Below are 24,841 nucleotides of genomic sequence, written 5' to 3'. Positions count from 1 at the left end.
CCTGCAATATGGTAACAACACTACACGATACATTAAACTAACACAAGGGAGTTACAAAACTTTAATTAGCAATTTGAGCTACTTTAAAAGAATTTTATTTTATTGGTTTATAATTTTGGGTTAATTATTGTAGACCGTAATGTTTCCTATTAACCATCATTACAAATGCAAACAAACTTTTTTTTAATCCTCAAAAAGTAAAATGTTGTTAAAAATGTCTCCAGTCGAGGAAGATTGTTTATGTGTCAGTGTATTTAATAAATAAGTAAATCATCTGCATAAAGGAGTAAAGACAGTTTTTATGGTCTATTAAACACTGTTAAGTCTTGAATAGTCAAAAACACACACAAAACACACACTACCTCTATGTTACAGTTTTATAAATCACACTCTGTTCCTTCCTCTTCGCTTTATCTTCATGGAGCCTTTCTACCATCTACTTCCATCCTCCACCACCCGTGACCTCCCCTCCCCTCACCCCTCGTTGAGAAGGCTTGACCTGCAAGCTATCACCAACGACTGGCTGTCTCTCACAATGGACACCTCAGCGTCCACTCCAGCTCACTCCGTCACAACCACCCCTGTACCTCCCACACCTCCCCCTCTTCCAACTGACCTTGCATCTTTCCGAAAGGTTCAGGAGCCTAGGACACCCCCACCTTCACCTTTACCTGCACCGACACAAAGAGGCCTCCCTCTTTCACCCCTGACATTTTCCAGAACGCCACCTTTTAAAGAAGGGAGACTCAGTTTAGGTCACACACCAGTTGTTCTGCCTTTCTGCCAAATTTCTACTCCTTCTCCTCATCCTCCTCCTCCTCCTCCTCCTGCCCATCATTCCTCACTCACCTCTCCATTGCCAGACTCTTCTCTCCGATACAACGGGGGGTTCACTGAAGCTGGCCGGGTATTACACATTGCTAAGCCAGAGGTTTTTTCTTGCACAAAGCCAGAACCAATAAACACCCCCACACAAATTGCACTGCGACACAAGTCCACGACACCAGTAAACAAAAGCAGCAAAACCCCTGACGTTAAGCTGCAAGTAAAAGACCCTTATGACGAGCTGCTTTCTATGATACTGAATGGTTCTACCAATATAGACGATGCTGACTTTTCAAGATTGTGTCCAGTAGATTCTTCACCAGTTACGCTAACCAACGAATCCCAGAGCAGGTTTAAGCTAAAAGCAGAGGAATCCCATCAGCCAGCAGGGAAACCCCCAGCAGTCACTCCAGCCAGCAAACCAGCAGGCAGCATTCGGTTAGCGGTGCTGTTTCACAAGCCTGTGACGATGAAGCCACTGTCCATCACCTGGGGAAGGCAGCCAAAAACTCTGAATGAAGATGAACCAGTCGAGTTTCAAAGGCCACCGCCGCTCAAGGGGAAGAACTATTCTGAGTTGTTCATTGAGGAAGAGGATGAAGCTTTAGAAGAGAAAGAGGAGGACATTAGAGTTTTAAATGAAAGCCTCAGTCCACAGGTAGAGCATGGTGTGAGCTGCATCTGTTGAGGGATATCGAGGAAAATATTTGTGATTGGAGAAAAAATAGACCTTCTTTTTCATTCCCACACATATGTTCAGACAAAAAGATCATTGAACTCGGGTTAACCAGCCATTAAAGCAGATTAATTTACAGGGAAACACATAAACACATGATATAATTAAACTCCATGGTAACAGATGTTTCCTGGTTATAATGAAGACTGAGGAGTGCGTCCTACTTGTTGTTGTTTTTTTTTTTAACCCTTTCCACAGCAGTGTGTGTGACTTCATGCAGGTTAAACTCTGCAGTGAACAGCTAGTGAGTAGGGATTGCAGATAAACGTGGGTTAACAGATAATGTTAAAGGTTATTAATATAGATAAGTTAAACAGTAAAGTACTGAAAGTACTGATTACTAATTGAATTCAGAAGATTAATGAAAATACTACAATTAGCTTAATTTATTACTGTAGAAGCTTATGGACTGACACACAAAAATCTTTGTACAAGTCATACTGTACAATGGTGATATTTTAATATTTAAATGTATTTTTAAATATCACCTAAAAAGCAGTCACACTATGACTTTTTCTTTCTATTCTTACACAGTTGCCTGTTAACTGATAGCATGAGAATACAATTTTTTTTTTCTTTTTTTGTTCCATGCAAAATGTGGGACACAAGCAACATATTTCTCAGGATGATGCAACAGTTTTCCTAGGATAACAGAGAAGGCAAAGAGGGTGTTTTTTAATGTCCCATCCAAAATCTTTTCCTCCACATCCCTTCTGGGCTTTAGCAAAATACAGCCACGACAGAAATAAAGGATTTCTAGAGTTAGCGTCATGTGTTTCAGTTTCAGTATTGATATGTGTGTCATTGCCTCCATAGGCTGATGTTTCGCCTTCCACCGTGATACGGCTTTCTCACCCTGGCCTCTCCTCACCCTCCATACCACCACCTCTGACCTCCTTACCTCCCCCTTCTTCTTCTACCTCTTCTTTTGCTCCTCCTTCGTCTTCTTCCTCGTGCTCACAACAGCATGATCATAACACTATCCCTCCATCTCCTCCTTGCTCTCCTCGGCCCCCATCCCTTCCTCACCTCACAACATCGCCCCTATCTCCAGTGTCTCCCTCTCCACCTGTCTCACCAGCTCCCCTCGACTCCTCTCACCCCTCTCCAAACGTTCTCTCACAGCATTCAGTCTCTCAACCCTCAAGCGCTCCCTGTCCTTCTCTTCCCATCACAGCCTGCACCGACTCAAAGTCACCTATTCACCTTCCTGCCCCATCTCCCCCTAAACCAGCCTCTCCTCCCCTCGCTACTACACACTCTCCCCCAACTCCCCCCACTGTACCCCATCCAGGACATAGGTCTCCTAAGGTGAAGGTAAAGCTGGAATGATGGCATTAATTTTGATCATCTTTGTGATGACAAAAAACCCATCTGATAATACACTATTCTATCTGAGAAATTGTGATGGGTATTTTTTGTAATTTTGGGACTTTTTATAGACTAAACAATTAATCAAAATATATTAACAGATTTATCAATATTGAAATAGTCGTTAGTTGAAACCCTAACTGAGACTACTATGCGTTTTGTACACTAACATTCACTGTAGACTAACATCAACCGTTCTCTCGGGATGATTTATGGCCAGCAGAGAACATACTTCAGTATGTGTGCGTTGTTCGTGTTGGTTGTACTGTGTTGTGTCTAGGAGGATTGTTACTGGCATCGGCGTGTTGGATGAGGTTTTGCAGCATGTCATTAGCCTACAGTGCATGTGTTCAGCTCATAGTGAAGGCTGCTGACTTAGTTACTGTTGAAGACTATAGGTGTGTTGCTCTTGGTCTTTCTGCCTGTTAAGCAGGATCCAGTTGTTGGTGGTAAACCTCCTCGTAGCCCCATCTTGTCCCGGAGGTCCTATCTGTCACCCGTTAGAGGTCGAAGGGTAGGGGGGCATGTCTTCATTCAACCATGCTCTTACTGTACTCTTGTCTCTGTGCAGGGAGGAAATAACCATATCATTCATGACGGATCATCAAATATTCTGTAACATACATGCTAAAGCATGCTGTGCTTCTAAATAGACTGTCAGTTTCCTTACTGAAAAGGAGATATTGTTGTATCCCTGAGTGAGAACATCACACAAGAGCTACTGTTCAGCCTCTTCAAACCCTAAACTTAAGCCCCACAAAAAACACATTTTGATTTACTGTCTTTGTTTCTCTCTCTCTCTCTCTCTCTAACTCAGAGATTAGTACAGGATGCACTCCATGGTGGAGGAGACCCGTAAGTGATATTTGTTATCGGTGATATCATGATTGTCCTTACAGTTTCCTCTGAAGTGCTGCTAAAGTGTAAATAGACTTAGCAGGTGTGAAGTATGTAAGTAGTTGTTGTATTTGCTTTATTTGCATGACATGTAAACATATTTATGTTGCCAAAGAATATAGAAAAGGAAAATGGTAGATAAAGAAGAAAAAAAGCAACAATGATACACATACACAAGAGTGACATTATGGATGAGTCTTATTAGTGCAGCATATCCTGAACGTCAGTTCACGATCCGTTTTTCTAACACAGATACCAGGCCCTGTACAACTACATGCCTCGCAACGAGGACGAGCTGGAGCTGAGGGAGGGAGACATTGTTGATGTGATGGAGAAGTGTGATGATGGCTGGTTTGTTGGTAAGAGGAGGGGATAGATCAACTTGGACTTCTTGATTTTCGGGGGGGGGGGGGTTCTACCAGTTACCACATATCTTAAAACATTATCCTCATTGTGACAAGATGTTCCAAGACCCCTCCTAAAAGCTACAAGGTGCCAGAAGCTAGCCATTAAAATGGATGAGCGAGTATGACAATGAGTTACTTTCCATTTCCATGAGGCACAGTACTTTATTAGAATCAGAAGCAACTTTACTGTATCTGTCAAGTAGGCAGACGCATACAAGGGATTTGTAGCTCTCAATATACTTTTGAACGGTGCATAGAACAAGTACTGCACTGTACAATTTTACAGTACTTGAATACTTGCAAGTCCATTTGTTAGAAGTTTCCCCAAAGAGCAATTTCCTTTCTAAACTTCAAAGATAGTTTTAATTTAAATCAGTAAGCTGTCCGAGGCCCAAAGAAGAATGGAGGAATGTCCAATAAATGAATGGAGATTAGTGTAGCCTAACTTTGTCATCTTCCCGACGCCTTTGATTATCACACAACCCTCAGATTTATCTTGTGGCTGGAAGGAGGGGGGCCTTAGGTTGTGAACCACCGAACTAAACTTCCAAACTGTATATATAGTAGTTAAAACTATCTCAACCAGCTATAACAGTAAAATGCTACTTACATATTATTGCATCATTGTTAACAGACCAATAATGTATTCCATGTTTCTATGGAATGAGTATTTTTGATACTTAAAATACATTTGGGTGATAACACTAATGCACTTTTACTTGAGTAAGATTTTAAATGCAGGACTTTTGTAATGGAGTATTTTTACATAGTTGTATAAAACATGATGCATTGTCACGTGTACAGCGCAGTATACAGGTCAAATTAATACCTCAGGTTTATATACAGGGTTTTTAGTCTGGGTGTGGTTGACCGATGGAGAACTATTTTGCAAATATCAACAGACTGAGACCACTAGATGGCAGTGTGGTCCCACACACTTTTTTTTTTTTTTTAACATGCCTGTCTCTGAAGAGGTCAACATAATCTCACAGCTGAGCACACTTTAAGTTCGATAACCCTGTAATAAACCTTTCTACAGTAAACGTTGCTCTTGAAAATGTTTTCATGTGTTTCAGTTTGAGTGTAATCCCCAGACTTGGCTGCTTTCCAGACTACAGTGAGCTGGATTAGTGTTAGTGACAGCCACTGCTACTGCCAAGATTCAGCTAGCATTTCAAGACACTGCTGATCTCATTTTATTGCTCTCTGTTTTTGAAGGGACCTCCCGAAGGAGCAAGTTGTTTGGAACCTTCCCAGGAAACTACGTGAAGCAGCTATAATGATGATTCCAGACCCCCCCCCCCCCCGGCCCCTGGTCCTTTCTGTGACATGTTCATCGCCCTCAGCACAGTACCTGCTGGACACCAACTCCCCACAGCGCTCAACCGAGACCTGTCGCACATTTGTGTGTTTGCGTGTATGCGTGGCACGTCAGCTTCACAGAGACAGAACATTTAGCTCTAACTAGCCATCTTTAATGGACGACTTCTATAAAATAATGTTGCTTTTTTAAACTTGTCTTTTTATCCTAATTTTTCTATTATGGAGAACCCAAACTTTGTGCTCCAGTCAGTGACCTTTAACTTTTGACAGTGATGGAATGATATCATGGGAACTTTGTAAACACTCATTGATAGTGAACAGTGCAAGGCAGCGATGCTTTCCTTTCTGGTTCGACTGTGTAAGGGCAGTAAGATCACCACGATCACATTTTTTTTTAATTTCTCGGCAGTATCGCTAACTTAAAAACACTTGTTACATTTTATGTCAGTGTTCAGTTAAACATCCGTAAATACATTCAGTGAAGGAAGTGTTGCAGAAACAGTATTTTGTCAGCAGGTCTGTTGTATGTACTGTGTTGTAGTGTTTGCAGCCATGCAGCCACGATGTTGCATCACAATGTCAGGTAAAACGAGTTACATGTGGAACAGACTGTGCATGTGTCAATGTTATGTGTTACCCAATGTATTGATTGATTGATAGGAATTTGGATGTTAGGAATCATAACCCAGCAGTTATTTCAATTATTACAAATGAGGAAGTGGAAAAATATCATTGACACTGTTCAACTTGAAGTCTAAACCTAATAGTATAAGATTTTAAGTTTAAGATTAGAAAACACAAAAATGTTTTCAACTATTTCTTCATCTTCACACTAGGATTGATGCACTTTAATGACATTTTAACACAATTTTGTGTTCGTTTTATTTCAAATTTCACTTCAGATTTTATACACTAGAGGTTACTATGACTTTGGGGCTTTTGGGGCATATTGGTCATGTTTGGAAAGTGTATGCAAAAAGGTTACCGACCGTATATTTATTAGAGGGCGAACTCGGTCAAACTACGTTATAAGATGATTTTAGAAGGGATGGAACAACCTGTTGCTTTTTTTAACATATTGTAACAGCAACAAACCCACATTTGAAGGATTCTTATTTTATTGTCAAGTCTCGTATCATTGTCCAGATAGGGGCTGAGACTGAGAAATAACATGAGTTGATGGGCTCTATTGAATTACCAGGTGTCATGTTGTTTCATGTTGAATTTATTTAAGTCAGATACGGGATGAGATTTGATCAAAAACTTCAGTCATGTAACTGCAGTTTTTCCACTAGACTTTGGTGGGTTCTTTTAACCCTGTTGTCAGAGTGAATAGGTAGTGTTCACTGTTCATGTGTTTGTATACTATTTGGAATTAATGGCAATCTCCATCTTAGCTTGTCATGCTCAGTGATTATGATCTATGTTATTTTGTTTTTTCTCATTTTGACTTTCACAAAGGATGGACACTGACAAAACAAATGTTGAAGCACCTTAAAATATATTTTGTTTTATCATTCATTGTCCTTTGTGTCACCCCCATTCATCCACTGTGTCAGATGGTGTGAGAACACTGTGTGCGTGTGTCTGCGTGTGTGTGTGTGTGTGTGCCTGTGCGTGTGTGTGTGTGTGTGTGTGTGTGTGTGTGTGTGTGTGTGTCTGTGTGTGTGTGTGCGTGCGCAACTATGGTGTTTTTGTAATCAGTTTGTATGAGAGCTGTAAAATGGCCAACATCCACTTGCTTTATAAAGTCAGCTTTTTCTCACCCACCATCATATTTGGTTTCCTCGCCTTCTTTCTTCACGTTTTCGTCATCAGTGGTGCTAAGTCCCACTTTTTTGACAGCTATTATTGTAGCCAGGCATGTAGGCCTTTTTTTTTTTTCTCCAGTTTATTCAGTGACGTATTTAAACTGAAGTTACTGTAGGTAGATTGAGTAGAGTTGGTGATTGCTGCCTTACATCCAACTCACTCATTTAATAGCCATGTATATGTAAACCTCTGCTGTGATGCAAAAAAAAAAAACATTTATGCATATGTAGTTTAGAAAACATCAGGAAGGTGTAAAACAGTGTGCACATAAACTCTACAATGGGGAAACTTTAATTTAACTAAGCCTCTAGTCTGCCTTTGATACAACACTGGGGACAGATTTGGACCGAAGACATAAATTTGACTCCTGATGTGTTTATACATGTAATGAAAATGTAAATCTTATATGTTATTCATGTTAATATCAAATTCGATGCACACTCTTGGACCTAAGTATTTCTACAATATCTTAGCATTTGTTGGATGATTTTATGGGGCTGTATTGCTAATAAAATCCAGCTGGTAGATGAAATATTTCCTTTTTTTTTTCCCCCTTCAGCATAACAGATAAGACAACTTTGCTTGCTGATGACTGAAAATGAAACCTCGTGAAGTTTACAGGTACCCTGCAGTGTTTTTTCACCCTTTCCTGCTATTCTACCGCAACCTCTACTGTAATTCCACACAATTCCACATTTGCACAGTTGGTGGCGGCAATGTGCCAATTAGACAGAAGGACCCTGCAAGCTGATGTAAAGAAAATGCAGGTTTTAAATCACTAGGGAAAGGGGCTTTGCAAATGTTGTATAATATGGGAAATGCACAATGTTTTGGTGAGACGTTGAGTGTGAACAAAATTGTTTAATTACAATGGAAACTCCACAGGTTACTTTTGTAGGGAAAAAAAGTCCAATTTATGAAGTTTGACAACCAGTCAAACGTAAGAACAGCATGACACTAGCTAAAAAATCTTATTTTTGCTGACCTCCTGTGTTGGATAATGCTGTGTGTATGTATGTATATGTCTCCTTATTGTCAACAAATCCATGAGAAGACCAACAGTTCATTAGTCCACCTCTCAGTACGTTAAGACTTCCCCACTCTGCCTGTGGTACTGAGCTCCAAGTCCATTTCGTCCTACAGACGATGTATATCTTTAAAAACAGGTCACATATACCGTACATAGTTTCTTTCATTAAAAAACAGTAGTAGTTTACCAAGACAATGGGGCAGTTTTCAACAAACATTACACAAGCGGGTAAATAGCATTTGCACAATACTTTTGTGAGCTGTGGATTTCAAAGCACTGAGTATGTGAGTATCTGAGTGAGTATTTACGGCAGTATTTAGTGTGCAGGTGGGAGTGACTCAAAGTAAACTACAGGGCCAAAGTTCGTAGTAGTGACGGAACATGTCCCCCAGTGCAACAGTGTGGTTCATTGATGTGTTTCTTTAATAGTTTTTGGACAAGCATGGACGCCCGCGGCAGAGAGAAATAAGCTTTATCAGGCTTTGGCTACACAGACGTTAGCAGGATGAATTCATCGTTAGTTTAGGTCTTTTGATTGGGTTGCTCTGCAATAAAAATTACGAAATATCACCACACTTGCCCTTTAACTTCTCAGCCCGCAACCGGGATGTACTCTGATGGTGTGTCAGTAAACTGTGACATCACTAGCGGGTGTGTTTACAGGTGCAACACACTTGAAAGGTTCCACCAGCGAAGGTGGTGAAACACTGCCATTCAGCTTAGTGTTTAGTTACTCTTTGAAGGTTTTAGCTGTATACAGACTTTGAAGTTAAATAAGATTACAGATTCGGATCAGACCTGACTTAATGGTAACAGACAGTAAACCAGAGACAAGAATTTTTGAACTATTACTGAAATAGGCAGTGGTGGTCTGTGTTGATAAAAGCTGTATTGGTCATCTTCACCGGTCCACTTTGAAATACTTGCGCAAAATAGGATGTTCTAAGCTGCATGCAGATGATGGATTTTATGGTGCAGGAATTTAATTTGTATCAGAGCCCACTTTTGGCATTTTGTTTCCTCTGCTTGATGGAAACGTACTCAGAGCGAAAGCCTGTCAGTGCTGACATAGATTAATACGCCTTATCCACAGTTTGTTGATAGTGATCTAGTAGCCGCAGCAAAGCCGGTTTGGTGTTTTTATAATTTTGGATATTATGCAGACATGAAAAGCATTTAGCAAGCAGGGAAGAAATATCCCGAGATGGCTTTAATAAAACACTAATAATAAACAAAAGTTTTTTTTGTAGGCTAGAGCAAATATTTGAAAGATGAAAAATAACTCATGACAGATGTGACAGATCTACTTTGTGGTTTAAACAAAGAGGAAGATATATGATGTGAAAAGTCCACCTCAAAATGAAACTGGATTTTTTAACAAGCTCCGGAGTGAGAGTCCTGGGTCCCATCCAGATCAATAGTGGTTGGAATGTGCAAGTGGGACCTCCAGGGCTTCAGACTGGAGCTGTGTCTCCAGACCAAATAAGGAAAGGAGCAGCAAGACCCGTCAACCGGAGCAAGAAGAGGCCAGCCGTGCTCCGAGCCGCCCGGGGATGAGACGCGACGAGGGGGGCTTGGTGTCTGACAGTGGAGGATTCCCTTCCTCACTCTGTCTACAGGTGCCCACATACTTACTCGTCAGTGTTTGGGCCAGAGCTGGTTCTGTGTAAGACAAGTGAAGCTTCGGAAGCACTTGATTCAAGTGGCAAAACACTGGCTTCTATTTGGAGAGAGAAGTAAAAAAAAGTGCTGAACAGAAAATTGGAAAACTGGCGAGCAAGTGCTGGTAGTATGCAGACTAAGAGTCAGTTCCCAAAATTTGACAAATTACTTCACTGCTGGGGTGGGGCTTGTCCATACTCCACCCCCCTGCACCACCCCCCCAACATGGTTCAAAATCTCCATCACTGTGACAGTCCTTTGCTCTTTAACTCTGTTCCCCCCAGTGAGCAGTTTACTGTCTGTGCTGCTGTTATCTAACAGCGGCGGAGACATTAAAGAGTCATGCCGCTCAATGTCGTGTTGGAAGGTCCGGCCCCCTGGGGGTTTCGCCTGATGGGAGGAAAGGATTTCAACCAGCCCCTGACCATCTCCAGGGTGAGTGAGTCAAAGACAGAATTCAGTTTGCAAAATCAATGTTCTTCTTAATAATTAAAACAGAACCATCTGACTTGTTTTCCCAGCTCAAGATAAACTTTTTTCCTGGCACATTTTTAGGGGTTGTCTGGGCAAAATGGTTGTTTATAATTTGATTATCATTTGCTTTGACACTGTTTCTTCTGTTGTAACATCAGCCAAACGTCAAAACATGTGCACGTGAGTGTGATTTTAAACTTTTGTACTTCAGCCCGGAGGGCCGAGCCTTTGGTTTAGCCTCAACGTTGCATTTCCAGGAGGGTTAATTCGAGAAACAGTCGGGACTAAGTGTGGAATGGGGTTTGCACCTGTGTCACAGTAAAAGCAAGAGGCTTAGTTACAAATAGAAGCTTACATTGTACTCTGACATGTGCACACACACACACACACACACACACACACACAGACACACATACGTTTCACTGAGGGGATTTCAGACTGCAGATTTTAAGAGCATGGAAAATATCCCTAAAAATGTACTCCAGTCCTGCAGAGTGTGTGAATCAATCCCGACTAAAACCTGATGAAAAACATGGAATCTGACGAAACAGAGAAACATAAATGTGGAATTTTCCAGATGAATCACCTTTACATGTTTGGACAAACTTTTTTAAATCTACATTCAGGGCATTCTTGCTGACAGCTGAGTCAACACGGAGAAGAGTAGATTTATCAGTGATTAGTAATGATGAACACGGCGCTATACGCTCCATTGTGATATCTCTATTATAACAGTGCAGCTGTTCGGGAGACAGTGAACCTCAGATTTAGGTCAACACACAGCATCAAGCAGCTTATCATCCTCATAAACTGAGAGCACTTGCAGAGCTGAGAGATGACATATTACATATATGGAAGTCAATTTAACCGTAGTTCATTGAGGAAAACTCACAGTACCCTAATTACAGATGCTTTGGACTAACAAATGATTTATTAGACAGATACTTGCTTAAAAGGAAAAGGCCAAACTGTTTGAGAAGGTCACGGCTGCCGATTGAGATAGTTGAATCAGAATTTATCTTCATCGGTGAATGAAAATGATCATTTCCTGGAACTAATGTGGCATTTCCTGTTGATACAAAGTACAGTCAAACAACTGAATCACGTGTAGTTTTTAAATTGAAATAACCAAAATAAGAATTAGATGTATTTAAAGGAGTAGTTTGACATTTTGGGAAATTTGTTTATTCGCTTTTTTCGGTGAGAGTTAGATGAGAAGATTGAGATCGCGTTTATTTCTGTATGGTAACTATGTAGCTGAGCTAAGCGACCAGTTAGCATAACTTGGCACAAAGACTGGAAACACTGAGAAACAAAAATCCTGGTTCTGTCCAAGGGTAACAAACCTAATCCTTCCTAATCCGCCTACCAGCACAGCCAAAACTAAGTAATCATACTATATCTGTCTGTAAAATGGTAAATGTCATTTTAATACATATATATGTGTGTGTATATATATATATATATACACACACATATATGTGTATGTGTGTGTATATGTGTGTATATATATATGGTGCTTCATGCTTAGCTAAGCTAACCAGCTGCTATATATTCGCTTTTCAAAACACTACAGAATGTGTCATTGCATCAAATGTATACGTGTTTGCTGTGTTAACCTAAAACTAGCCTGTCTTTGTTCCCCTTTCCTATTGTCGTTTTGTTTTCTTCCTTTGTAAGGTCAACAAGAAGTTTTTATCACTTCTACTAGTGGCATTAGTAATATTGTTATTCACACTTCTTGGACACAGGCATGGCTCTATCAAGATTAATTAAATTCATAGGAACACAAGCCAGATAGTGGGGGAAACATTAGGAAAACTGCAAAATACGAAATGAAAGAAGGAACAGGGGGATAAATAAAGAAACAGGTAAAGGGAAAAAAGAAAAGAAATCCCAAAAATTAACGTAAATACAAGAAAAGGCATAGTATACAGAAACAAATGCGTCTACAGATGCATAAATACCAGCCTCCCATCATTCAGATATTATTGCATAATAGTAGTGGTGCCATATAGGTCAAATCTTTTTTTTATTGTGGGATAAAAGTACAATATTGTCCCTTTTGTCATGGATATTCCTATTTGGCTATGGAAGTAATCAGTTATAACTTAGAGTCACTCTCCAGTTTTCTTCACCACAAAAACACAACAGTAATCATTCTGAATATGAACAGCAGCGTCCTCATCAGCATTTCGACTCATTTGTGGGCCGTATCCCCGGGTTTCGGACCGGATCAGCTGTGAGGAGATCCAGTAATCCCGCTGTGTCGGGCTTATGTGCGTCTATATTTAGGGAAAGACCTCAGGAACTACTGACTAAAAGCATAGTTAGGTCTCAGAGGAGTGAGTCTCTCCAATAGCCTCACACCTGTTGTGTTAGTGGACACCCATGTGAGAACAGTGACGAGAGAAAACTGGGATGGACGAGGAATGGAAGGGAGAGGCAGAGAGGAATCGGGCGGAGTCAACCATATGCGAGTAGTAATACAAGAAGCAAATGTGTCAGAATCTTAGAGGTGTGCATTAGAGGAAAGACTCTGGCAGAGCGCTGATATACCTGAGGAACACGTTACACTGCATTCACCGTCTGTCTGACAATTTAAAGGAACTGTTGCTGCAGTGAACCTGCCGACTTCATTCAAGCACAAGCTTGAATGAAGGAATCCCGAGTCTCCCTTCACTGCCATGTTTGGACATGGAACATCCTCCTCTTTATGATCTGCCAGTTCCCAGCTGGTTGAGCAAAGTAAACACTAGCGATTATCATCTTTTTCTTCAGCAGCCAGCAGCCTTAAAGGGGCACTCCATCGAATGTACAGATCAAGATCCGTTGACTCGATGTCATGGTGGCACTACCGAGCCTGCGAAAACAGTGGTAGAAATTTTTTCGTGGCTCTGGAGGAGCTTTGTTAAGTCTGAGGAAACAACCCAGGTGATGTTGTTATTTTGCGTGTCATTTAACGCCATTTGGTTAAGATTAGGGTTAGGGGGAGGGTTATGACACAACAAAAGAAAAAAACTGAGTAGTGATAACACACACTTAAGGCAATCGGCCTGTTATTCATGCACCATTTGGTGAGACCAGGCTGGAACATAAGGAGCTGGTTCATCGAGATAAACAGTTCGTGGCTCTAATTCTCCAGCTGGAGGCCATGAAACTGTTGCAGAACAAGATGATATAATTAATGCAGCGTTCGGGTGGAACGTTACAATCTCATCACTCCACACAAATCCGGTGTTTTTGTCTGCCGCCATTTTTCTTCTCCTCAGTGGAGCAGAGGCTTCAGTGGACGTTAAAGTCCCATGCGTCATGTACGTCATGATCCATTCGCCATGTCTGTCACATTTTGCTTTTAGCGATACATCACCTTTCCCATCTCAGCCAAGCGTAAAAACAGTTTATGCAACATTTCAATTCTCGCCGTTTCCAGGTTTTATCTTGCGCAAATTGAAAATGCGCATAAAAACCGGTGGATGGAAACCCAACTACAATTGAGTTACATTATGGGAAGCGTAGGATCCAGCATTGTTGTACGTGGGACTAACTCGGGATATATTAGCGTTTGGTGCATCAGTTTTGACTATCTTCTTTTAATTTTTCCATCACAAGTTTTCCAACGTTAAACCTCCATTAAGTGATTTTTTTTTTGCCACTTTGGGGCAGTGCAACAAGTTACAATCAAAATATTGAAATATCATCACCTTACAAAGTACAAATGGCCTAACGTGTGTTAGAGCTTTACACTTGAGGGGAACTGTAGAGTGTGGTGGTAATTGTGCGTTTTTTATACTACGAAAAACCAATTTTTCACATAGTCATTTGAGCCATTGTTAATTTAAAAATAATCATGAATGCTGCTTTAAGTGCAATACTAAATAGCTGTAATACTCCTTTAAGTGACAATGCTCTCGTGTCTCATCAGCAAACATTTTTGAACTCCCAGATTTGTTTAACCAGTACCTATTGGATAGTTTATTACTTATCTCTTTTACTTAAAAACACAGTAAAAAAAATATCAAAAAATTGTACTCAAGCATCTGAAGTGAATAAGAATTTAGCTTCCTGTGAGTGAGTGAAAACCCCTCTCCTACTTCAGTTTTGGGGATTGTTAAGCTTGCAGATCATCTGAAGAAGGAAAAGGAAGGAGAGAAGGAAGACATGCATGTGAGGAAGGAAAAAAGGGAAGGAAATTAGGAAAAAAAAACAAAGGCTAGAGGAAACAGCAATGATAGAAGGAAGGAAGTAAGAAAGAAAACAAAGAAATAAGCCAAAGATGGAAAGATGTTTGTAATTTAATTAAAGGCAAATGTCTGACAAGACAGCTGAGCTGCATTGAAATAAAAGAATCCAATAAAAAGGCATAGTTGTGCGCAGATTCAGGTGACAGATATCAGAGCAGTAAAACATATAGTCAGACAGCAGTACTCCAGCAAATGCTCCCTCCACTGTAAATTACTGCTCCCTCTTTGGCAGCATGAGACATCCCCTCAGCACTTTCATCCGCAGTTATTTATAGGCAGATGACCTAATTCAAGTTTCAGTGTAACATCCCAGTGTAGCTAAGTTTCCTATGTCCCGTAATGCAATATGGCTGGGCATAGGTCATGCCCTGTGTAGTGTAAGTGGGAATGTTCGGTTCGGTTTGAAGCTGCCTCCTGAGGTATTCTCTGTGACCTCGGTGGCTTTCTTCATCTTGATCACTTCCTGGCCAGCAGAATACATTTTCCATCTGGATGCTGTCAGTTATTGGGAAGCAGCACATGTTTATTTTATCTCCATGACGGGGGACGGACAGTTTACATGCATGCATACCAACCAGGGCAATGCCTTTCTCTCTTTAACGGGAACACTCCTGCTGCATCTCAGTGTTTTGCGGAGTGCGTTCATTGGAGGGGGGGGTGTAGATTCAGGCCGTTCATGACCTGAATCTTTTTCTGTTATTAGTTTGACTGAATAGTTTGGCGTCTTAGCGGAGTCTGTGTTTTGTATTTAGGGCAGGTGAGACTCAGAGGAAGAAAAAATGATATGAAGCCTTGATCCCAGCAGGGGAACACGAACTGGGGGCTTAGCCATTGAGTAGTGTATTAAGAAGTGAAGTGCCAGTGATGGAGAACAGACCAAGACTTCTCAAAAGGCTGCACTGTCAGTACACAGTGGGCTGTTGGAATGGTTTTTTATAGAGGAACAGAGAGCAAAAGACAGAGTTTTCTGTTTTCTGGCTGACCAACTTAGACAACACTGCTCGGGGATTAATTCCAAAGTGAAATGACTAACTTACTAAGAAAAGCACATTTTCCAATTCATTCATATTGTATTGAACCCTTCTATTTAACACTGAGCTTTCGCAAGATGTTTGGTAGGAAAGTTACATTTTCTGTGTTTAAAACACATTTAGTTGTATACAAAGATATTTTTTTGGCTATTACAACTGCAAATGTTAAAAAAAAAAAAAAAAAACTCAAAAACTACTAGACATTAACTTGAAATATGAAAAAAGGAAAACAATTGTAGGCAAAATACTTCATTCCCACCGCCTTCACTGATGTACTCAACCTTTTCCGCCCCATAACCTGGTGTTCAGGTCCCGAACTTCTCATGACCTCCAGCAGATAGAGCTGTCAGATGAATTTATTTTTGTTTGTGGTTGGAATTCAAAAAGTAATTATACGGAAAATATTTATTTATGGATTTATTTTTTCCACGGCTTCAACATATTAATATTTAGTGGTATGATAAAAAGGGGAAATAAAAGCAAACAAAGGGAGCTTTCTCTCTTTCATAGCATAAGATTTGCATCATTTTCATACCCATCAAACCTTTCAGTGGTCCCTCGTGCCCTAGCGTCTGCTTTTGTTACGTTTCTCCACCCACTTACTCCGTTTTATCCTTTAATTTGTCACCCATTAATACCACTTTTATGTGGACATTTCAATCCAGTCGTCATTTGCTCTCCTTTTACCTCTCACCGCGTTACCTTGGTAATCCCTTGCCCTACTCTCTTCCAGATCACCCCCGGCAGCAAGGCCTCCGTGGCCAACTTGTGCCCTGGTGACGTCATCCTGGCCATCGAGGGAGCCCCCGCCACAGATATGCTGCACTGTGAAGCCCAGAACAAGATAAAAGAGTCCACCAATCAGCTCTGTCTCACTGTTGAAAGGTTTTATGCAGAAACTACACGCACACAAACAGGTGGCGGATGCAGTAAAGGCAACACCTGCAGAGTCTAATGAAATTTAATACATTAGCCTTGCAATAATTACAGTGTTTGTGAAACTTATATATTTCATTTTTGTGTCAGGCAGCTGTTGATTAAATTCTAAGTTATGTATGAAGGACATTGTAATGGTGCTGTATTGGATTACATTTCGTACAGTTGTTCCTTTTACTGTGTCCATCCTCTGGGGCTACAATAGGTGACACATATCTTTGTGTCTGTGGCTGTGTCCAAATTCTGTCCACACATACTGATACAATGAACATTTACTTCCAACGTCTTGTCCCCAGCTGGATGTTTACAGGTTGTGACCAAGAAACATTTTTTCCCCTTATTTTATTTGAATAATTTTTAAAGGCTTTTAATAGCCAAACCACTACTTTATAATATCAACCATATGCTAATCTCAGCAGTATAGAGTTTGGGTGTTTTTACTGTTTTGTACTAACTGGAAATGAAAAGACTTGTACCACAAATGTCAGTCAAACTGATGTTTTGGGAAGCAGGACACCTTTAAGATTTCCTGGAGCTCTCCTCCCACCATCTGCATTTAGTTTTACCCTTTTCCAGCTGTGAGCATGCTTTTTCATTTCTTTTGTGGGTTGTATTATGGGACAATAGTATTCAACAGCACATTCAAAAATGGATTGAATTTGATATGGCTTATGAATTTGGTTTAATTGACTCGCTTTTTTCAGTTTGGACCCGCTCAACACCCACATGTAAGCAGAAGTTTAAACCTCAGTTTTGATGTTTTATGGGTTGGGATTACAGACTCACACACACACACACACAAACACGGCTTCAAAGAGTTATTCAACAGTCATCAGTCAAGTAGAGTTGAGCTTCTGACCAGGATCTGTGTTTAATTCCCAGGAATGAATCAAGACTGTGGTCACCTCGTGTTACGGAGGAAGGTAAAGCTCACCCATATAAAATCAACCTAGAAGCAGAGCAACAGGTTTGTAAGAATGACTGAGAAATGGATTGACATTTATTACAGATTGTAGCAGCCACCCTGCCTCGCATGTTCGTCTCACATTGCTCTTGTTCCCCTCCTCTCTCTTCAGGAGTATAAACCCATTGGCACCGCTCACAACCGGAAAGCTCAGCCGTTTGTTGCGGCAGCGAACATCGATGACAAGCGTCAGGTGGTCAGTACAGCTTACAACACTCCTATAGGCCTTTACTCTTCGGGCAATATCCAGGACGCCATGGAGGGCCAGATCCGAGGCCTCGTCCACCAGAAGCCTGAGAGGTGACTGACCACGGCTGCTAGTCACAGCAGTCAGGTTCTTTAAAAGCCCAGCACCGCAGAAACTAACAGCATGTGCGTTGTTTAGCGGGTCCATCATGACAGCTAAGGGATGGACATATCACTTGTCACCAGAGGAAACATCCCAATGACTCCGGTGTTTCCCTTTACTTTCCATCTAGCGTCATCAACAGTTTAAAAAGCCCTCTTGCTTCACACTTTAAGTCGGGACAACATACAACAAAAGTCCCGCCCTCTGATGTCACCCTCAGGCCAAACCGAAAACTGGTGTGCGGTGTGTCACACTGAGAACATATTACAGCAGCACACGTGAATGAATCTTTCCATGGCTTAACCACAACTTCTGAATAAGACATAAATCACATCGAACCTAGGTCATGCCAGCTGATACAACATAGCCTCGCTCCGCTAATTTAGGCTAATTTACATTGACGATGTAATGTATTCACAGCTGCTATTATCAGCAGACTAGATGCAATTATTCTACATTAAACCATAATTACGATAAAAACTATTACAGTGTGCAGGAAAATGGCTTGTTGTGGATTCTGCATGCTGGAAATCTCAGGAAAAGCTCTTCATTAATCAATGTCCTTTCTGGTTCTGCTCTATGTGGTCTAGTGCATGAATTTCTTTTCTTTTTTTTCTTTTTTTACTCATCCCTTTTTTCTCCTTTTAAGGTGGACTCACCCTGCTGTAGCTCCGTAATTCCAGCAGCCTCCACCTGATTTGCTTCACTAAGTGACCAGAGGCAAAAAAAAAAAAAAAACGCAGGGCAATGCATAACTTCTGCCACCTGCGTGAAGCAGTCCATCTTAATGAAATGGATTGTGGGTGGTCTGGGGAAACGTTTAATTTGTCACAGCCATATGGCTATCCACAGACCAGAGCAGTGCTGTGTCACAGATAGAAGAATGTGTGTTTGTATCCTCATTCAGGCATTGAATATATATATGTGTGTGTGTGTGTGTGTGTGTTTGTGTTTGTGTGCGTGTGCGTGTGCGTGCGCCTGTGCGTGTTCGTGCACTGCTCAGCCCCAGGGCTTTGACCAGCATCGAAGATTCTGATGTGTACCGGATGTTACAGAAAGACCAGGAGGAGCCCCAGGAGCCTCGGCAGTCTGGCTCCTTCAAAGCCCTGCAGGAGTTTATTGACAGTGATGGTGAGCTCTTCCTCCTCCTCCCAGACAATATATTTCCTCCACTGCACAAAAACCTTTTACTGGTTGAAACCATCCAGTATAGGGAGGAGGGCTGACAGTCCGAAATATTTGTAGGACGGAAGACACAACATTTCACCTCAGAGACACACACATGTTTTAAATGTATTCATTTTATTTTCTCGATCAGCTTCTTACTATGCGCTATAGGGTCCTATGTAAAAAAAAAAATGTATTGCTTACCTCTGAGCTCTTCTCACTGAGTTGTAGTGGGCTGGGTTCAGTTGGAAAACTGGGATGTCACATACTGCCACGCACCAGCCAGATACGGTGACTTTTAACACCCCCTTTAGCAACTTTTCTTTTTCAAGTGCCTCGCTACACTTTAACTCCCTTCCCCTTTAAGCAACCAAATTAGACCCACCTTTGCCAGCTGCAACATTAGTGATGCTAATCATACAATATTTATTGCTCAGATATGGGCTATACTGCATAATGAGCACTTTAGCTGCAAGTATTTCATATTTTGATGATAATATTTCTGTACCTTTGCTTAAGTAAAACTTAAGGATTCAGTTCAGCTATTTTCCTTCCTTTCTTCGGTAATTACGGCTGGAGCACCCAGGAGTAGTTTAAGCGTTTTAAGAACTAACATTTTGACATAAAACACGTCTTCATCAGAGTCTGATGACGACAGGCATTTTCCTCCACAGTAACTTATATTTTTACCTCCCGCACGCACATCAGGAAACAATTTTTTGGGGTTCCCTGTCTTCGACACGGGGACAGGAAGAGCCAGGGACTGAACCAACAACCCTATGACCAAACTGCAGTAACTCCTACACTACAGCTGAATTTTCAGGACCACGTTGCTCATTTGACTTCCTCCTAACTGTGGCGTAAACAATTGTTCCGCTACATTATATTCATTATGACACAGGGAACAACGTTACGCTATACAGATCACATAACATTAGTATTTAAATAATTGATGCTATATTTTGACGCTGAATGATTAACCAGTCTCGTAACATAAACAGTTAAAGCGACACAATATGTCATTATGACACACCCCATGTGTTCCCCTTGCTACTAGAGTAGTGTAGTGTCAAAACTACACAATACGTTGATACAAAAGATCTCCTCCATGTGTTTCATTTATTAGTAGAGAAGTTCAAAGGTGTCCTGATGGAGCTGAAGATGAAAAAGGTTTGTAATCCAAAACAGTTGTCAAGTGTCATTTAGGATTCAAGCGGTCATAAGTGTCCCTGCCTCCTAATTCTTAAGTGTTTTGTTTTTATTTATGTGCTTTAATCATGTATGAATACAGGGTTGTTTTGTTGAGTGGTTTTCTCTCCCATGTGGGCAGGCACTCGTCCCATTGTGACCAGGACAGTAAAAGCCCCCACCACCAAACCAACTCCGCCCACAGGAAACCTGCAGAAACTGCCCGTCTGCGACAAGTGTGGGAACGGGATCGTGTGAGTACAAAATAGAGCAAATCATCTGTGATTCACATTCAGACCCTCCACGAATCAGTCCAAACCAGGGGTGAGAGAAATTTGCAGGAACAGCACAGTCCACTTCGGCTTGTATAGAAATGAATTAACACGTCTTCCAGGTGCCAATTAGTTGGTTAATTAGTTGTTGTTTACTTTTTTAATTTGTTATTTGTATTATATTTTAGGTCAGATACTAAAAATACAAGACACCCTTCTGCAACGTGTTGAAAACAAAAGGATTTATTTTCAATTTATTCATCAAATATACAAATTTCCTTTTGAATGTTGAACACAAAAGCTGTGAGCATAAAAGTTGCCTTTTTAAAATCCCGATAAAGACCTTTTTATTTCTACCTCCCAGGCTTTCTTCAAGTAGCTAATATAAGCGCTGTGTGTATAATTAGCCAATCCAGTCTTTGGGCATCATGGTGTGTAAGAAAATCTGTTTCTTTGCCACTATGTGTAGACTTCCAGTGTGATTATAGCGACTTTTGTTTTGTTTGTCCATAATACTATACTATACTATATGCTATATATGCCATACTTTGCATATATACTTAGCTATATGATGATACTGTAATTTTACTATTTCATAATTTTGGTGGTTGGCATCACCTTCCATACCCGCTCTGTTCTTCGCTCTGAACACCTTCCTCTCTCTGTTATTTTTTTTAACGGTACAGCGGCACAGTGGTGAAGGCGCGGGACAAATATCGTCACCCTGGTTGCTTTGTGTGCGCAGACTGTGACGTCAACCTCAAACAGAAGGGCTATTTCTTCGTGGAGGGGCAGCTGTACTGCGAGACTCACGCTCGTGCCAGGATGAGACCACCGGAGGGACATGAGCTCATCTCTACTTACCCATCTGCATAGATTGCCCTCCTGCGCGCACGGACACAAGCACTTGCGCACGAACACACACACACAAACAGACACACACTTCAGCAAACACTCCGAGGTCCTACATCTGTTTAAGTGATCATCTGCACCTTGAAGTTGTCTGTGTGCAATAACATTTCAGCGAGAATACACTTTTCTCCGAACATAACAGTATGCTGTGTTGGCCTGTAAATCACTTTTGTGTAGGAACATTTTGCAGGTGATAAATGAACAGTCGTGTTGTTCAAAGAGCCCGGCGGAAGGGACAACAGAACTTGGCTCTTTATTTCTTGCCAGTTTCTCACAATCTGATGTCTTTTTCAATAAAGACCCTCTGTTCATACGGCTAGTTGACATGTGTATGTGGAGTCTTGAGACGAAAAGCACTTCCTGCAGGTATTTACAGAATTTATTAGTCTACACTTTTGTGCTTCACCTTAAAGTGCATCAGAGAGAGATAAAAAATAAATGAATGAGATCACCTTTTCAATCCTGACATTGCCTTAAAAACATTTTTGTTTCAGTTAAAATTCTTAACAATTATTGGATGGATTGCCCCGATATTTGGCACAGATCCCCCGTAGCTAGCCCCATTGTCAAGTCATAATTTCAATTTGTCCAATCTACTTTGATTTATGAACCAATACTCGAAAAACTAATGGTATTTTCATCAGCTCCAGCTGCACTCTCTGTTTTGTGATAACTAGCAAATGTTGGAGTGCTAACACACTAAACTAAGGTGTGAACATGGCAAACATAATACTTGCTTAAGATGACGCATGTTAGCATTGTCGTTGCAGACATGCGGACGGTGGCTCAAAGCACCACTGTCATTAAATACATCGACACAGAGCTGCTAGCATGGCTGTAGACTTTTGTTTAGTCCTTTTTAGTGCGAGATATTCACCTGCTGGAGGCTTGGAACGTGGCTGCTAAGTGTTGACAGTTTGGCCCCGGGCAAGTGTGCAAGCTATATACAGAAGCAGTTCATTTATCCATATTTAGGCTTATTTTGGCTGAGAAGTGGTGAAGTGTTTGGAACATGCTGAAATGCCGCAGGAGCGGTTTGAGAAGTTTCCCAGGATGTTTTCGATACATTTGATCTACCGTTAGCCTTTTTCTCAGAAGACAGAGGGTATAGTGCCTGCTGGCTCACGGTCACAATGTCATGGCTTACCGGGTCGCTTGAATTTACAGATCCATCCTTATTGTTATAATAACACCTGTGCTCAAAGTGTCAGCTGTGAAAAAGGCTTATTGGAATCCTTTGTAACTGAACTGAAGTCAAGCCGACTGACCACAGCTGCTGTGGGCAACTTTTAACAAGCACCTTTCAGGCCTACAGTGGGAGAGTATTTCATACTTAAAAGGGTAGATTTTCGATAGACGGTTACTTCATTTTTTTTTTTCTATAAAATGTTTCAAAAATACAGCAAACCATTTGGTCTGTTACATCCATTTTCTTGTGCTGGATACAAGGGCCCTGCACACGCATCGTGCACCCACACACATGATTTCACTTATTGTGGTTGATCAGACCTCTACTCTGGACTGTGTGGGTGTGTACAGACTGGTTTGATTGTCATCTCTCTTACTTCTCTGTCGGCTCTCTTACGCCTGATTCGGCAGAACTAGTCGCTGCCCTTCCCAGCATAACTGTGCCAACCTTCTACCTGGCAGAGGTCTAATCCGCACCATGACTGAAAACGCCTGCTTGGGTGTGCGAGACTTTAAGTGCTTCATCAGAGATTTCAACATGCAAACAATAAGAGGACGTCTGTCTGGGTATATCTGGTGTGGTTTTTTTTTTTTTTTAGAGCAACTGCTAATCAATTTTTGCAACTTACACAACTTCAAAAAGACATGTAAACTAGTCGCCTACACTGAGTGAGTAAATACAGCTGAAAAAGCCACTAGAGCGTGTGTGTGTGTGTGTGTGTGTGTGTGTGTGTGTGTGTGTGTGTGTGTGTGTGTGTGTGTGTGTGTGTGTGTGTGCGCGCGTGAGTGTGGTTAAGATATGCAGCCTGGGCTTCGTCGTCCTTTTGTTTTTAAATGAAAGTACAGGCCGGCAGCCACACTTAAGACACCACACACATTAATTAATTTGACCAACACTGGAGTCCCAGGACACAAATTTCCGGAGAGATTGGAGCCCTGATGATGAAGTGCAGTAATGTCAAGGTAAGATATACGAGAGAGTCCTGTGTGATGTAATACACCTCCTAGTAACCCCAGAATTGATCCTGTAGCTATTAGCAAAAGGTAGCCTCTCCACAACAGTCCATATAGGCAAAATATTATCTAAGTGAAAATATAATTTTTTCCCCTGTTAAAAAATATTGATCAGCATCCATTAAATAACCCAAAGAAGAAGTTAAATTGAAATGGCGTAACATACTGTACAGTTCCAATTAACTGTTGGCTTGATAATTTCACCAGTATATTACTCTCAAAAAGTGTATACAGAAATGACAGTAGGGATAAAAATGTCTCTGCTACAGACAGTCACACAACTGAATCTGCTGAGGAGAAAGGATAAAGCACAGCATGCCCAGGGGTCCATCATTCATTTATTTTAAACTTTATTTTAAATTCCAGTCAAGGTCCAACTCCAGTTCCACAAAATCAGTGTATTTCTATTTGATGTTATGTTGCAGTCCTACAAAAACATGGCATCGGGGTAGTATACAAGCATCTGCGATTAAGTGTTGAGACAGTCAGAAACAGAAAATGTATGTGATATTTAACATACAGACACCAAAAAAACAAGGTTCTGCAGGTTACCATACAATTCTCCAGCAACCGTATTCCAACGCTGGATTTAGACAAGTGCAATGTTAAATAATAGCATATTACACAGAGAAGAGTGGTAAGACCCTGCTAAGACAGTTGAGGGAGCTACAGTATCATTCTTTAGCTCTTTCACCATCTCACATGACAACAGAAATCACTGTAGTTAAACTGAGGTACTGAGTTGTATGTTTTCAGGTTATTAAAATGCCTACAGTCTGTACAAGGTATACTGTATAAATAGTATGTATTACTGTATGCGGTGAGTTCACTCTAGTGCTGAATATAAAGAATTTTGATTATTGGTGAGTCTTTTTTTTAACTGATGCATTAGGTCTTTTAAAATGTAAAAACAAACAAGCAAAAACAACAACAACAACAAAAAAACAAGACAAATTCCCTTCACAGGTTACCAGAAGCCAAAGTGATGTCTTAAAGCTGCACTGAAGTCAAAAAAGAAACAGTTAAAGAGTTTGCTAAT

General features: G+C 40.9%; 3 protein-coding genes across 10 annotated transcripts in view; all 3 read left to right on the top strand.

Moving 5' to 3' along the window:
* sorbs2a (sorbin and SH3 domain containing 2a) overlaps positions 1-7,584 on the top strand; it is a 50,308-nt gene extending 42,724 nt beyond the window's left edge. For all 7 annotated transcript variants that reach the window (XM_040147498.1, XM_040147490.1, XM_040147494.1 and 4 more), the window contains 3 exons: positions 3,750-3,787; positions 4,082-4,188; positions 5,455-7,584. In XM_040147498.1, the coding sequence (XP_040003432.1) occupies positions 3,750-3,787; positions 4,082-4,188; positions 5,455-5,516 (207 nt within the window). In that variant the 3' untranslated portion in view covers positions 5,517-7,584. The remainder of the gene's footprint in view (positions 1-3,749; positions 3,788-4,081; positions 4,189-5,454) is intronic.
* LOC120800973 (pollen-specific leucine-rich repeat extensin-like protein 1) lies at positions 9-3,741 on the top strand. 2 transcript variants are annotated; one of them, XM_040147500.1, is made up of 3 exons: positions 9-1,483; positions 2,378-2,878; positions 3,366-3,741. In XM_040147500.1, the coding sequence occupies exons 1-3, from the start codon at positions 419-421 to the stop codon at positions 3,549-3,551; spliced, it is 1,752 nt and encodes a 583-aa protein (XP_040003434.1). In that variant the 5' UTR covers positions 9-418; the 3' UTR covers positions 3,552-3,741. The 2 variants fall into 2 exon arrangements, with proteins under 2 accessions (XP_040003434.1, XP_040003433.1); XM_040147499.1 differs by having other exon boundaries at positions 3,363-3,741.
* A 2,725-nt stretch (positions 7,585-10,309) lies between the features above and the next one.
* Positions 10,310-21,913, top strand: LOC120800748 (PDZ and LIM domain protein 3-like). Its single transcript, XM_040147046.1, has 7 exons — positions 10,310-10,498; positions 16,546-16,697; positions 17,631-17,715; positions 17,825-18,012; positions 19,065-19,192; positions 20,559-20,670; positions 21,375-21,913. Exons 1-7 carry the CDS (start codon positions 10,406-10,408, stop codon positions 21,562-21,564), a joined length of 948 nt encoding a protein of 315 aa, XP_040002980.1. The 5' UTR covers positions 10,310-10,405; the 3' UTR covers positions 21,565-21,913.
* The last annotated feature ends 2,928 nt before the right edge of the window (positions 21,914-24,841 follow it).

This window comes from Xiphias gladius, chromosome 15 (genome assembly GCF_016859285.1).
Source record: "Xiphias gladius isolate SHS-SW01 ecotype Sanya breed wild chromosome 15, ASM1685928v1, whole genome shotgun sequence".
NCBI lineage: Eukaryota > Metazoa > Chordata > Actinopteri > Istiophoriformes > Xiphiidae > Xiphias > Xiphias gladius.
Note: the sequence above shows the minus strand (reverse complement) of the source record. Positions and strands in the feature narration are given on the sequence as shown.

Excerpts from the sequence above, each read along its gene's own strand:
- LOC120800973 (XM_040147499.1), top strand. The coding sequence starts at position 419 with ATGGAGCCTTTCTACCATCTACTTCCATCCTCCACCACCCGTGACCTC. Across the intron at positions 1,484-2,377 it reads ATGAAAGCCTCAGTCCACAG|GCTGATGTTTCGCCTTCCAC; the intron begins GTAGAGCATGGT and ends TTGCCTCCATAG. Across the intron at positions 2,879-3,362 it reads ATAGGTCTCCTAAGGTGAAG|CAGGATCCAGTTGTTGGTGG; the intron begins GTAAAGCTGGAA and ends CTGCCTGTTAAG.
- LOC120800748 (XM_040147046.1), top strand. The coding sequence starts at position 10,406 with ATGCCGCTCAATGTCGTGTTGGAAGGTCCGGCCCCCTGGGGGTTTCGC. Across the intron at positions 10,499-16,545 it reads AGCCCCTGACCATCTCCAGG|ATCACCCCCGGCAGCAAGGC; the intron begins GTGAGTGAGTCA and ends ACTCTCTTCCAG. Across the intron at positions 18,013-19,064 it reads GTCCACCAGAAGCCTGAGAG|CCCCAGGGCTTTGACCAGCA; the intron begins GTGACTGACCAC and ends TGCACTGCTCAG.